This window comes from Fundulus heteroclitus, chromosome 2, assembly GCF_011125445.2.
Source record: "Fundulus heteroclitus isolate FHET01 chromosome 2, MU-UCD_Fhet_4.1, whole genome shotgun sequence".
In the NCBI taxonomy this organism is placed as follows: domain Eukaryota; kingdom Metazoa; phylum Chordata; class Actinopteri; order Cyprinodontiformes; family Fundulidae; genus Fundulus; species Fundulus heteroclitus.
In genome coordinates, this window is record NC_046362.1 from 29,023,854 (window position 1) to 29,039,465 (window position 15,612).

Below are 15,612 nucleotides of genomic sequence, written 5' to 3' on the forward strand. Positions count from 1 at the left end.
TTCTGCCATATTCTACAATTATTTTTAGTTCTTGGTTCCTAAACGTAACACGTGAAAATAAGAGTCGACAAATTAATCTAATTTGAAAAGTGAAAATAACTATCTCCATCATTTGCTGTCTCAAGTATCCATGAGTTGCAATGACAGCCAGGAAATTTGTGGACCCTATTTAAAGCAAACTTTTTTTTAATTATAGCTCCAATAATTATTAAATTTAAATTACTATTTAAATAACGTAACCTTTTCCAGCCATGTAAAACTTTTTCAATACGCTATTATGCAGTCTTGGCAGTAACATAATTATAGGGAGCAAATAACAAAAACAGTCAGAAGTTTTAAAGTAAACCTTTAGTATATAAAATGAGTGCAAACAGTCAATATTTCTGGGGCTGATCATAGGATCTGTCCTTCTTTCTGACATCATGGATATCAGTGTCTGGACTCCACCCTGACTGACGGTTACCTGTTTATGTTTTATAATATGCTTAGAGCTGATCTCAGTTTGACCTTTGCTTTCCCATGACATGTGAGAACTGTCCATCGTTTCTTATTGGGATTAAGATCCAAAATTTCACTGTTCCTACCCACGACCCACTTTGTTATCCTCTTTGCCTTGAGACACGATGCTCCACGAAGTAAGAAAATCAGCCACATTCTGCCTGGATTGTTGGAAGGAGTTGGTTTTCGAGGAGGTTTTGATCACACTCTTTATTTATGGGAGTCCATCCATCCATCCATCCATCCATCCATCCATCCATCCATCCATCTGTCAACTTATCCATCCGTCCATCCATTCATCCATCCATCCATCCATCCGTCCACCCATCCATCCATCCATCCATCCATCCGTCCACCCATCCATCCATCCATCCATCTGTCCATCCATCCATCAGTCCGTCCATCCATCCATCCATCCATCCATCCATCAATCCGTCCATCCATCCATCCATCCATCCATCCATCAATCCGTCCATCCATCCATCCATCCATCCATCCATTCATCCATCCGTCCATCCATCCATCAGTCTGTCCATCCATCCGTCCATTCATCTGTCAACTTATCCATCCGTCCATCCATTCATCCGTCCATCCATCCATCCATCCATCCATTCATCCGTCCACCCATCCGTCCGTCCGTCCATCCATGCATGCATCCATCCATCCATCCATCCATTCATCCATCAGTCCATCCATCCATTCATCCATCCACCCATCAGTCCGTCCGTCCATGCATCCATCCATTCATCCATCCATCCATCCATCAGTTCATCCATCCATCCTTCCATCCTTCCATCCATCCATCCATCCATCCATCCATCCATCCATCCATCCTTCCATCCATCCGTCCGTCCGTCCATGCATCCATCCATTCATCCGTCCGTCCGTCCATGCATCCATCCATTCATCCATCCATCCATCAGTTCATCCATCCATCCGTCCATCCATCCATCCATCCATCCGTCCACCCATCCACCCATCCATCCATCCATCTATCTATCCATCCGTCAGTCCGTCCATCCATCCATTCATCTGTCCATCCATCCATCCATCCATCCATCCATCCATCCATCCATCCATCCATCCATCCATCCATCCATCCATCCATCCATCCATCCATCCATTGTGTTCCACTTATCCGAGATCGGGGCAACAGGTCCAGGAAAGAAACTCAGACATCCCTCTCCCATGCGACATCCTGCAGCTCATTCTGAGGTTACCCCAGGGCGTTCCCTAGCCAGAAGGGAAATATAATCCCTTCAGCAAGTTCTGAGTCGTCCCTGGGGTCTCCACCCAATAGGATGTACCCAAAAAAAAAAAACCACAGGAGGCACAAAGGGGGCATCTTGTTGAGATCCCCAAACCAACTCAACTGACTCCTTCTGATGCAGAGAAGCAGCGGCTCTACTTTGAGCTCCCCCCGATAACAGAACTGCTCACCTTATCTCTAAGGCTGAGCCCGACTACCCTCCAGAGGAAGCTCATTTTGGCCGGTTGTATCCTGGATCTCATTCTTTCTGTCATAATCTATACGTCATGACCATAGGTGAGGGTTGGAACGTAGACGCACTAGTAGATTGAGAACTTTGCTTTTGGGCTCAGCTCATTCTTTCCCGCCCGAATTACTGCTGACAAAGACCCAGCCTGTCTGCCCACCTCTCACTCCATCACACCAAGAAACTTAAACTCCTCTGCTTGATGCAGAGACTCACCCCCAAACCAGGGGGAAAATTTGGGGGATCAAGTTAATTTGTCGAGTGGTTTGCACCAAACAGGACTCATGGTTTATCTCATCGTTTCTTCTCTGGACAAATGTAGTATGTCCAAAAACAATCAGGAGGAGGACTCAGAGGAAGTTTTCCACCAAAGTAGTCCTCCAATCTCTCATTCCAGTTTTTTTTTACCCTTCTTTGTTGCAGGTTTACTCACTCCCACCTGCTGCCACATTTGAGCAAGCTCTGTGCTGGTGGTAATGCCACTCTGTGATTCCCTGCTGGTCGGGAGGAGATGGCTTCTATCTTAACTTCTCTTGGCGAAGTTCTTGATGATGACCACTTTTCAGCAGCAGTTGGCTGCATCTGAGGGCATTTTGGCACAAAACAATAATGGCTGCACTTTTCTTTGGAGGTAACCATTGCTAATACACGAAGACAAGTCTGCTAATTAAAATAATAGAGTGATTTGAGTTGGACTCTTTTACATCATCAGATGGCCTTGTGATTTGACTATAATGATGCAAACTTTTAAAAAGAAGAAAACTCTTTGAAGTGAATATTATACAACTGTTCACTTGGCTGTAATGATGGTGAGTTGCTGCCACCGAAACCACAAAGTTGGCAAAACACAACATTTTTGTCACTGCAAAAAAATGCTTGAGTAAGTTGCCAATAAATTGTTGTTTATTAATTAACAGAACATCCCGCTCAGTCTAGGGCTTCTCCTTCTGTTCCTTACTTTGATAAAAGCCAGAGAGCCTCTCTTCTTCTCTCTCTCTGCTCGGATTAATAAGCCCTCGGCATGTTTTCACTTCATGTTGTTCCAAGCTGATGGCCCGGAGAGTAAATACAGGCCTGATGGTACCAGGCTGCAAGATTAGACGACTGACTTCACTCACATGAGCCTTCCCAGCCTTTTGTGTATATGTGTGTTGCATAGATATCAGTTATGTTTATGACAACCTCGGACCAAGAGTCAGGACAGTCTTTCTCCCTTGAAACACACTCTGAAGCCTCAGTTTTCATCCCCTCAGTGGGTTAAAGTTTGTTTTTTTTTCTCCCCTTTTTCCATTTCCAGAAAACACCGGTTCAGTGGCATGTAAAGAATTTCTCATCTAGAGACAAAACACCAGTTTGGGGAGCGTGTGATGAGGAGGTGGACTTCATAAAAATGTACATTTTATTAATTCAACTGCATTTGTTACTACGTCTTTGACATGGACAGACTGAAAGTTCACTGTCTTGAAAAGTAATAGTATTTTTGTGTTTTTTCCAGCTCTAAATCTGTGTGAGGTTGCAGCCAGAGTTATCATAGTGGAACAATTAGCAAAAATAACATCCCGACTGCACATACAGACAGAAGATGTGCATATTTCACTGAAACCTTTGGATCTGGAAGGAACTGGAAGAACATAAGGATTTGATTGAGCTTAGCTAGGAAAAAAACTATCAGTGGATAAAAAGATTATTCTAAACGAAAATACAATTCCTATATGGAGAAAAAAAAACTTTTTACTGCAGCTTTCCAATAAAGGTGAAAGCTTGTTTTATCAATTTATTATTTTCATGTCATTTGTTTTACTTAGTATATTTAAAACACATTGAAATATGTAGTTAATCTCACTTTTTTTGTATTTTTCAGTCAGCTTCAGTCATGCAGCTATCTGACGTTTTGTACCGATCATACATCAATTTGTGTCCAGCTTGGGGACATTTCAAACCCGCTTTATGGACCGAAGATTTAAAGTAATCTTCTCTAATTCTTTCGATAGTCTATTGTGAGGAAGTGTCCCTCTAATACAATATATCTACCTAAAGAATGTCGCACAGTTACTTTGGTTTGATCAGGAACCACAATCTGTTACGTTTCATAAGACCCAACAGGGATCAGAACCATAATCAATGGAAATAGGATGAAACATAAAGTCCTCATAAATAGACAATTAAAGTCCACATGAGAACTGATTATCTTTATAATTATTTAACTCTACTTACGGGCTAAGTCAGTCTGGGTTTTTTTAGTTCTGGCTGCGTCAGAAATATGGTGTAAAGACTCTGAAAGTCTATGTGTAAGTTGTAATGACTTGCAGTGAAAGGACTGATGTCGCTACAAAATGACAACGATATATAACTACTAAGAAAGGAATAATAGACCATAGCTACAATGGTTTGTTTATGGGAGGGAAATGAGGGAAGGCCTTGAAGAAACGACGATACATAAGTACGAAGTGGTGACGGGGTTAATTTCTACACAGCAGCCTATCAGTCTGGTTTTTAAAAATTTGAAACTTAGATATCCAGAGCTTTAGTACTCTTCTTTTTTCTCAATTGGCAAAAAATATTTGAATAGATTTCCTTATGAAAGGAAAGTAAAAAAGAAAAGAAAATGCCATTAATAATTAGACCTTTGGTCTTACTGAAACATCATCAGTCATAACAATAAAAATGGCCACTGTATAAACTCTGATAGTTTGAGTGTTAGATGGTACAAATAAATATTTTGAATTTCTGAACCCAACTTTTTGTAATTCTCAAGAGTTCAACTTATTCATATTTTGACAGAAAAGACCACATTTTCAAATAGCCAAAAGGCAAAGAGCACATAAATAAAAGCTGGTGCATGTTTACCTTGAGAAAAACTGTTAAAATAGCTGGGGTGTATCAGCAAATGAAAATGGGATTGAAATATTCACAAAACAGAATCCAGCTTGTTGGAAAATATCTCTTTGAAATTTACTCTTGTTTTGAAAACCACTGATGTCAGTGCAGACTTTTTTTCTCGCTACTGTAGTATTATTATCAACTAAAATGAATACACTTTATTAAAAAAAACACCAAAGGTCATCCAACAATTGATCAAACCAACTAAAGAAGACTTTTAGATCATAAAACACCCTAAAACATAAAAAAAGATGTGGGAATACAGAAGAAATCCTCCCAAACAGCTCCAGTTGTAAATGGAAATAGGGAAATCACAAATGTCTATTACTTTTATTCCGTAGATGAACGTTTGTTTTTCTAATTTGCCTGTGCAGGAGAGAGTTGAGAGTTTTCACACTGTAAAGAAATATTATTTTATCCTGAAGATATATAGCAGTAAATGAACAGAGAAAAAAAAGGAACCCAGGGAAGCAGCACAAAAGAGAAAAAGGAAGCCGCAGTGGCAGGCAGACCTGTCCAGAAGGTGAACATCCTGTTCAGAACTACATCCTGCTACCTGTCGCTGAACTACTGCTGTTTGACCGAAACAATTAACAATGGATCCACAAACCACTTCCAGCTTCAGTTGTTGTTGCTGGTTTATTCCAAAAATATATTTTGGAGAGGGTGTTTGTGCTGTAGTAGGTGCGCAGAAAGCAAGCAAACGTTTGTGTGTTACCTGTTGTAGGGATTCCTCAGCAGCAGAGCCTGGCTGCTAGTGCAGCTGTCCGAAGGTGTGTGGCAGCCATAAACGGGAGGAGGTACGGGATACTGCTGCTCAGCTGGGATACACACACACACGGACAGAAAGTCACAATGTAGATTACATAACAACACGCGTTCAGAGGTTTTATTTCACATATCTCATCCTAACATTTACAATTATTTTCCAAAATTGCGTTACTTTCTCAAACATAATGAAGCAGTTGTTCTCAAAGTTGCCATTGGTACCGAATCAGGCGTTTTGAAATGGTCTCCTCAAACTTTAGTACATATTGTATGCTTGCTAGTCACATGAACTTTGTATCAGAAGAAATATTGGTAATGCATAAAAACAAACGACAGGTAATTGCCCATTAATAGCAACTATGTTAGCTGGTTACTCAGGCTATCTGCTCAGGTAGCCAGCCTTCGGTCAGCAGTCGTAGCTTGAAATGATAGTTTTACCTCAGTTAAAGCGATGGAATAGTCTCCATATCACTAATGTTTATGTAATCAGAAATATTTCCAAGCAATATTCTTTTTTTTTTCGAGCTTTTGTTGTTTGTTTGTTTTTTTTTGATAAGCATAGGAAAAGTGTAGCATCCTCTACAATCTGCTGTATTTCCTTGGTCCACTGGCACTGGTTTCTGTACTTTAACTATTCAGTCACAAGTCAGATGAGAAAAAGTTTGAAAGCCACCGATTAGACCATTTGAATCTGTGTTTTTCATGTTTCATTGGAGTTCTATTACAAATTAAATCACATTTTAAAGAACCTTAAGTCCTGTTATGTCTGTGACAAATGTGGGTCTGTTTTTTTTGTGTGTGTTTAAAATCGTCTACTTTCTTTTGTCCTTTTATGTGTTACTGTGGACCCAGTTGTGTCTTTAATAAAGTGAACTAGCTAAGTGTGCATTTGTGTCAGGACCGGATTGGGTTACCTTTGCGGCGACAGCAGAGTCTCTCTCTGTTTTCATAAAACTTCAGTGCCCTGTACGCAGTTTATAGTTACCCCTAAACAGCCAAGTAATGACTTTGTGGATTAATCAGAAAGTGGGCAGATGGAGTGGCTATGAGCATTCTCTCTGTATATGAATCTTTATCATTGTAGACTGAGCGCTTGCATGATATTAAGTATAACTGAGTCATTAGTACAGGATTTGAACATTTGAACATTGGTAAATTCTTTACCAGACAGGCCTGTGTTCAGTATAAATGTCGTGTTCAGGCCCGACTGACAGAGAAGATCCTTTCACACTCTTCAACAAGTGTGGTTTGCTGCACCTGAGATCCTCCTCCCACAGATTATTGAAAGTCTAGAGCGAGTAGACGTTCATCGCCCTTTGCCTGCCTTGCCTGATCCTCTGGATCTGTCTGCCTCTCACTCTGTCTATGTTTGAACTTTGGACTCGATTCCAGCCTCAGTCTTTATGCCAGTCATCTCCCACTGAGCAGTCTGTAATCATCACAGCATTTTACTGTTTATTCCTGCATTAGATTTTCCTGCCCACACCAAATATTGTTTATTATTAATAAACCTTTCAAAGCGTGTCTGGTTCAAATATCGGGTTCTCTGTCTTGTCAGGGTATTACAATACATTCATGTTCGGTAAATTTAAATTTGCATTGCGATGACAGTCATTTTTCTGATTAAAAAATAGCTTTAGAGTGAGAATCAGCTTTATGGATCAAGACTACGTAAAAGACATAAGTCTGGGTGTAATTATTTATATATATATATATATATATATATATATATATATATATATATATATATATATATATATATATATATATATATAATGTGTTTCCCTCAGTGAATTGTATTACAGAAATAAGTGAACTTTTCAATAATATTCTAATTTATTGAATATGACAGTAGATGGTGGTCCAAAAATCCAAGGCAACTTGATTTAGTTGGTGATCAAATTGTGTATGCGATGCAAAATGCTTTAGAAAGGCGATTCAGAACGTCATTTTCATAAAACGGAGCATCTTCCTACACAGAATGCAAGACAGATGTCCAATAGTTTGATAGGGATATAGTGACTAGCCCAATATTTGCAATACAAGCCAATGACAATGCCTTTCCTCAGATTTTATGCCTTTTAACATGTTCCCGCATAGATATTGTATATTGTAATGTGTGTGAGGGAGTTATTGAGATAAAAACTTTCAGAAGTACTAGGGAACAGCTAATTTATGCAACGTTCACCGGATTTAAAGGCACAGCAGCCATATTTGATTTTAAAGTTGAGGTGGCTTGGCAATCTCTAATTTTCCAAATCAAAATGTTAACTTGGCAGTTTCAACTGATTACCTTTAGTAATCAGTCGGTTGAGACCCTGTCTCAGGGTCTCAACCGACCCTGAGACAGGGTCGGTTGGATGTGAGAATATATTAAACTCACTATAAGTAACTAGCAAGTTAGCTTGCACGCTAAAGTTTGCTATGATGAAGATGTGAGCAAACGTCAGTTGGTTTTATCACAATTTATCTTGAGCGCAGCATAACATTAAAAAAACATAATGTCAGCAAAAAATATTACTAACAAACTACTGTTGGGGAGCTATATAATTTTCCTTTTGCACCCTGAATAACAATACCTCAGGCTGCGAAGATGCTAACTTTAAAACTTCAAGTTTGGGTTTTTCCTTTGTTTTTTTTAATGTTAAAAATAAAGTGTGGGTAAAAGAGTTACGTATTCAAATAAAAAGACGATGTTGTTCTTTCCACTGCTCATCAATTACTAGATAAGGACCCAGGAGTCAGGCTAGCTCATGAGCTAGCATGCTATCATTTGTTTTGACAAAAAGCGAGGTAATATTAGCTTTACTCATTTATGCATTTTATTCTTAGGGGTGCATTGATCTTAGGGTTAGATGTGGTGAAGATTAATAAGAGTTGAATATTTTATTTACTGCCCAAAGAGAACATGCATTAGTTTTGTAGACTACACAAATTATCCAATATAACTAAAGGTTTAAAGCTCGTATACAGCTTGTCTCTCAGGATCTTGCTGGTTCATTTTCATTATTAGCAAGGTTGAACTCTCAATGTTTGTTCCCATGGACTTGTATCAAATGATTTTAAAGTGGGTTGGGAACTATCCAATTTATTTTACTACTGTTTTCTGCTTTGTATCACCCAGAAGACAAGAAAGACAGCTTAGATGTACTGTATATGTCTCCAAGTGGTTCGGTTCCACTAATTACCTTACATATTCATAGCCTTTAAAGTTAATTTACTACAATTAACAAAATTCAGTCAAAAACATATAGTATTTAAAAAGTAAAACTAGTCTCAACTCAAGACTTAAAATTCCTCAGCGGTCAGATGTTACACACTGTATTATTACTGTAGCATTGATTACACATGCAGTTTATTTACAAAAGCTAACACTTATTTTCAAAGGTCTAAGAACATTTGTGAATTATTAATTTGGACAGATGAAATAAAGTGAAACAAAATAAATGTACAAGGCTGTACATTGTGATGGCAACTGAAGCAGAACATTGAATCTTAACAGAAACAAATTTAAGCTTCTGAATCTGCACTAAAAGAGTAATTGTACTATTTTTAAAGGGCTCCATTGGGTCATCTGTACCATCAAATATGTAATAGATGAGTCAAAAACCCAAACTGCATTAGAGATAAACACAGTTTGAGATTCAGAAAATAAATGTTGGCACTGCAACCACTTTAGATTGAGACAAGCATAATGTTGAAAATGTAAAAATATGAATAAACCTCTAATAAATCCTGCAAAAACAGCTGATTTCTCTTTCATATCTGTCGAACATATTTTCGGATGTTCTTCCATATCTTTTTTTTCTGTTTAGCTTTTTTTCAGCTTTTGTGATTCTATTTTGAAAATTGTTACTTAATTTTAGTTTATAGTAGATGCCATCTACTATGGTTATTTCTATTTTGTGCATCTAAAAAAAATATAAATAACCACAACCTCTGAAAACGGATGCGACCAACACGGTGCTTCAGAAATTCAAAGTTTGGCTTCCTTTTTGGAAAATTGTTCAATAGACATTATGAAAAATGGATGTCGCAGGAGAATGGTGGATCTGGGATGAAGAGGTTTCTCATTTCTTTTTCCGTAGCAACTTAGTGAAAGGCTCCCTGAGCGTTTATCGACTTATAATCATCCTGGTTTTCCAATGAGTATATTAATGAAGAGAATTTGTAAGAAATTACAGCTTTGACTCCACCAGACACTCACGTTTAAATGTTTACTAACAACATGCACAGGCGAGGGATTACAAAGATTGTGGGCGGATGAAAGAAGAGATGAGAGAAGGAGACGAGGGAGTTTGTGAGTCAGGATGTGGCTGATTTATACCTCCGACAAGCAAGGTCACAGCATAGACGTCAGAAAATGGGACAAGACACTCCCTGGGCGAGAGCCGAGAGGCTACCAAATACACGGCCCTGCACTCACACAGGGGCTCAAAGTACACAAACAATATCTGATGTAATTAGAACAGGCTCTGATGCCTTGTTGTTTAAAGAAAGGAGAATGAATCAGTGTCGACTCTGGATGGAGTTGAGTTTCTCATTTAGATCTAAATTTATTTTCTAATGACATTGAAAGATTCATAGTAATATCTGCTTTAACTACAATAGATGCATTTCTGATCTACAATGATAAATGGCAGAATTTTTCCAAGATTGACACAAACTGATTAAATCTGAATTCCAAAACATTATATTTACTGTAATTATACAGCCCTATCTATAATCTTTCAACATAAAACTATTTTTGGTAGTGGGACACTATTCACATAATGGAGTGCGGAAATCTAATCAAAGCAGATCAAATGTTGCTCGAGTCATGAGTCAGTAAAGGTCCAAAGAGCAAATAACCTGCAAAATATGCTTCATTTCAAACAAACTTCACAGGTTCTGTTGATAGCAAATATCTTAATTAATACAGCGACAGTGACAAAATTATAAGAGTACATATAAATTTAAATTAAGTATTTATAATGGGAGCGAAATGTTTTATTTTATCAGACATAGCTCTATAATGCTGGACTAAAAATTAACATAATATGTTGCAAGATAAGTTTAAAAATCCTCCTAAATTTCCTAAATTAATTCTTCTTTTTTGTTAAAAAAAAAAGAGAAACAATACACATATATGTTGTGTACAATGCAAAACAAAAGAATTATAACAAACAAATACTGACGTAGGATATGGGATATTTTTTATACGTCTAATTGCAAGTGACCGCTTAAAGGGAAGTGTCATATTTCTTTATGTAACTTATAAGTTTATAAAACTTAGAAATTATTTTTATTGATGTGTTCACCAGAGTCAAGTATTTCCCAAACGTATTGCCCCCAATTAAGGCCAATTAACTATTAATCCAAACAACTTTATTTCCTCCACCCGACTTTTTCTGCTTCGGATCTCAAATAAAATCGTGTGAAATGAATCTCTGAATAAATGTCAAGTTTCAGACGCAGGCCTTGGTGTTTTCCTGTAACAGTGTAGTCCTTACGCAATCAGACGTGCACGTACCCATTGTGTTCGGCTGGGTTAGAGCGTCTTCGTGCTTGAAGGAGTGGCCGGAGAACTGCGAGCTGTGGTGCGTAGGAGTGTGCCCGTAATTACCGGCTCCATCGAACGCCACCGTGCTGTAACCTACAGCAGAGAAGAAGCAGTCAACACACACAATGAACACGCCATTTTCTCAACGCTGTAACCAGAGAAAAGAGCTGACAGATTTACGCTGATATCAGATTTGAGCAAATGTGTGAAGTTGTAGCGTGTTTTTGAACAAATGTCACGTCAGATAAATCCATCAGTTGCTTTCATTTCATGCATTTCATGTCTTTAAGTTTCCCAATTTCTACAAACAACGACTTAATGCACCTTTGCAAACTATAAATGGTTTAACTGCACCAGCTTATGTTCGACCAAACTGTGTGCATTCATGAAGTTTAGTTTTATATATAAAAAAATGGTTTATTGAATCTACATAAACTGGTTCTTGGCGTTAAGGAAGATCCGTGCCTGACACCCTGAACCAGGCCTGACTCATGACTCCGACTGACCCCGAAAGGGCAATGCCAGCTCCCATAAATCACTCCCGCGCACCGACACACAGATACAAACACACTATCTCTCACGTGCATGCTTCATTAATTAAAAAAGCACCACTTTCACCAACTTTCACTCTCTGAGTCAGTGGGTGAGTTGGACCGAGAGAGAGAGAGAGAGAGAAAAAAATCCTCATTAAACGTTTCCATTTATCTTCCACTCACCCCTGACTTTTCTGCCTGTGCGTGTGTGTGTGTGTGTGTGTGTGTGTGTGTGTGGCTGATGTGTGTGCATGTAGTCTGATACTTTTTGTTGCCTCCTTGAAGTGCGGCACTGAGGTGGCAAGCCATGAGGTCAGTTTGTGTTCAACTAGAAAAGCTAAAGTCTGGAAAACCCCATGGAATGCCCCTCAAAATCAGTAGGAAATAACACCTAAAATTATGATTTCAAACATTTTTCACGTCTTTTGTGGTGACTTGTCTTTCTTTTCCTTTTTTTAACAGATGTAGGCCATTTCATTTGCCATAATGAACATTAAACATCATCAGATGACCAAATTTGTTTCATTCCTGACGAAGATTTCAAGGCAGAAAGTAGATGCGGATGTGATGGATTCCTGGTGTGACCCTTCGACGATACGAGCTCTACTGTGTGACCCGGGCCCTGCTGTTGGCTGCTTTGTTTGCCTGTGCTCAACCAGCCACAGCGGGGTGCAGATAAAACAGGTTAGGGGGTCGGCCTGGCTCTTTGATAATAATGTTATTCCTGAATTATCTGCTTGGAAAGCATGTTATTTCTAATTAATCTGCTGGCTAATCACTAACAGATTAATTATACCGGCGCTGCGTGGAGAGGAGCAGGGATTGGGTGACAACAGCTGGAGGAAAAAAAGGGTATCTGTCGCGATAAAACGAACGTGGTAACTCTTTGCAAATGTGTCAGGTTTAACTCTTTTTTTAAAACTGAAGAGTGGGTCGATGTAAACTAATTGTAAATATGCGCCTGTTTGTGCTTTACATCTAGAAAGATGTTGTTTGATGAGTTAAATGCTTAAATGACTCAAGAAAAGTATATTGGTCCTAAAATCCTGTGCTTTTTTTTGTGCTAATGTTCCAGCTTCCGGGGAGATATGTGGATACGCCGTGAGACGTGAGAAATGCCAGACTCTAATAGTCGAGGTGATGAATTAGGAATCACGCAGCCGAGCATCAACACAAAAGAATCCCTCCCTTAAATGAGCAATTAGACAAACTAATCCTGGCTTTCTTCTTTTTTTAAATCTCCATTTTACAATTGATTCTTTGTCTTTACATTTGTGATTTAAAGTTAACGAAGCATAAATTTTTTTTTTAAAGCTTACACTTGTTTTTTTTACCGTTTTCCATAGACGCATAAATCAAGAGACAGAAAGAATGGAAAATGTTGCCAGTCGCTAACTATTTTTACCTGTTTTTTTTTTTTTTTTTTTTTAAATATGGAATTTCTCCTGGTAAATTACTCAAACAAGCAGAAATATGCTTGTTTCACTGTTTGATTCCACATAACGAAACTATATGCAGGACAGGATCAATTAGAGTACACTTTCAACACAGAAATACATAATAAAGCATACATAGAGATATTATTTCGTGTACACGACGTTGTCATTTATTTATTTACCCACATTTCAGCTATAAAGTCTAGAAATAAAATCATCTAGCAAATATGTAGTAAAAGAAATGACAGGCCGGATCCCATTATTACATATGGAAGGTTGTATTAATGTTTGAAATTGAAAATTGGCCTGAAGATTAGGCAACAAACCTGATTAACTCATTAATTTTATGATTAGACACTTATATTATTTTTCTAAATAATTTGATTAGCTTTAATTTATGGATTATTGACACAATTTATTTCATTAATAACTATAAATATTATATTCTCTTCTAAAATGCTGAGACTGTAAATTTTAAATGCTAAATCAAGTGTTTGTGAGATGCTTTGTGAGCAAATTGAGTTTTTAAATAAAAAGGTGCTCAAAATGGAGCAAGTCCACGCGCAAAAAACAAAAAAAAAAAATTATAAGGACATCATTTAGGATTTGTCAAATTTTCAGCTGCTCTTTGTTCCAACTTCTGTAATAAAATGTGGTTCTGGGAAAATTTAAAGATAAAATCTGGATATGTCCAAAATGTTCAAATATATGGAAAACTGTACGTGATGTGGGGGAAAACAAGTCTACTTTAAATTTTTACTTTAATGTTGCACAGTTTCACCTCAAAAATGTGTAAGCGGAGATCTATGAGAACCTAATCTAGGATTATCAAATGAAGATGAACAGTTAATCCAAAAAATAAATTAAAAACTTTATGTGACTTTTGCAACTAGAGACAAACATGAATTCAACATAAACAGCGCCGTGTGTAAAATGTTCTCAAGCGGTGAAAAAAACTCACAGGGCAAAATCTTTACGGCTGCAAATTTCAAACAGACTCTCATTAGGGTCAAACATTAACACCGACAAGTGGATCCTCAGTAAATGATGCTTTGATCAATGATGCGTCCGTGGAAATAAAGACTTTTCCTGGATTTTCTCCGGACTGGACTGAAGTTTTAGGTTTTTCGGATGGGACGTCTGGATAATTTGCTGTGCTTTGAAGGAGAGAACATAGCTGTACAGGCTCTAAGGGACAGACGTTAACTAATTCAAATCCCTTCATATTATTTAGGAGACAGCTTTAATCAGAGAAATGCTAACTATAAAGCTAAACTATAATCTAAAGTGGGGGATGACGGGCATCCTGGATCCCTCATACCGTAACCACCGACCGGGTATGGTTTACGATACAGGTAAGAAGGGGGTGCGGGTCTGGATACCGGCGGGTGTCCATACAGCTGCTCAGGTACGACGGGTTGCTGAACATCCTGCTGGGGGGCTGGTGGTGGTGGGGGGCTGCCACAGGCGTAGGCTGGCTGGGTGCCGCCGGAGCGGGAGGAGGGGGCGCCCCGAAAGCCGCCCCGTACCTGCAGGCCCCGGTGCCCGTGAACTGACCCGAGAAATGCACGGTGAAAGCACTGAGGCCGCAGTGGGGGTCTGCGTCGTGGTGGTGGGGGTCCCCTGTGGCTCCCCAGCTTGGCTCCTGTTTGATAAAGGAGTGGGGCCCTAGAGAGGAGTGGGGAGCAGCCAGAGAGGGGTACGGGGAGGCGGCGGTGTGGAAGTCCAGGACAGGAGCCCACTGAGGGGCCGTGCTGACGGGCAGGGCCGTGCAGCCAGGACTGGGGCCCGGTGGGACCGAGGGCAGCAGGGAGTTCAGGTCACGCACGTCTGAACTCATCGTGGTCCAGGGGCGAAAGCTTGAAAAACTGGAGTCAATGTTTAAATCAGTCCTGTCTCCTTTCACACGACACCCCCCTGAATCCTTCTGGGACTAAAAATCTTCCCTCCAGACAGCAGCTCTGGAAGCTCCTCAAGTCCAACTAAAGTTCATGGCAAACTCACTGCGGCTCAGCTTCCCCCCCACACACACAGCAGGAGATACAACAATCAGCTCAGATCCTCAGTTTCCATGCAGAGCCATCAGCAAAAACAAGAGTTTCACAGCTCTGAGGGTCCATCCAAGCAGGAGAAGGGTCTCGGCTCAGAGGTTACTCTGTGAATGAAGGAAGAGGAGTGAGGAGGAGTAGACCTCTTTTCCCTCCACTGTTTCGCCGGAGGAGCTGAGTGTGTGAGGAGGGTGGAGGAGGTGGAGTCAGGAGGTGATGTGGGACAGAAACCTCTGACTTCATTCATCTACTGTCCACACACACCTTCACGCATATACATAAAGACAAAATAAAGACTTAATTACATAATTAAATACCAACAGATATTTTAATCAGTCTCATTTTTTTTTAAATATTCTAATTATATAAAAATAAATATGCTGGTCTTAATGCCTTTAAACCCGTCAACCT

The 15,612-nt window shown here is 39.2% G+C and overlaps 1 protein-coding gene across 3 annotated transcripts in view; it reads right to left on the minus strand.

Moving 5' to 3' along the window:
- The window catches only part of wt1a (WT1 transcription factor a), a 34,444-nt gene extending 19,080 nt beyond the window's left edge, over positions 1 to 15,364 (minus strand). For 2 of the 3 annotated variants that reach the window (XM_036152195.1, XM_036152189.1), the window contains exons 1-3: positions 14,507 to 15,364; positions 11,155 to 11,277; positions 5,593 to 5,695 (exon numbers count right to left, since the gene is read on the minus strand). In XM_036152195.1, coding sequence (XP_036008088.1) covers positions 5,593 to 5,695; positions 11,155 to 11,277; positions 14,507 to 14,993 — 713 coding nt within the window. In that variant the 5' untranslated portion in view covers positions 14,994 to 15,364. Of the gene's footprint in view, positions 1 to 5,592; positions 5,696 to 11,154; positions 11,278 to 14,506 lie in introns of those variants that run through there. The other variant, XM_036152184.1, reaches the window with a different exon arrangement.
- Between the last annotated feature and the right edge of the window lie 248 nt (positions 15,365 to 15,612).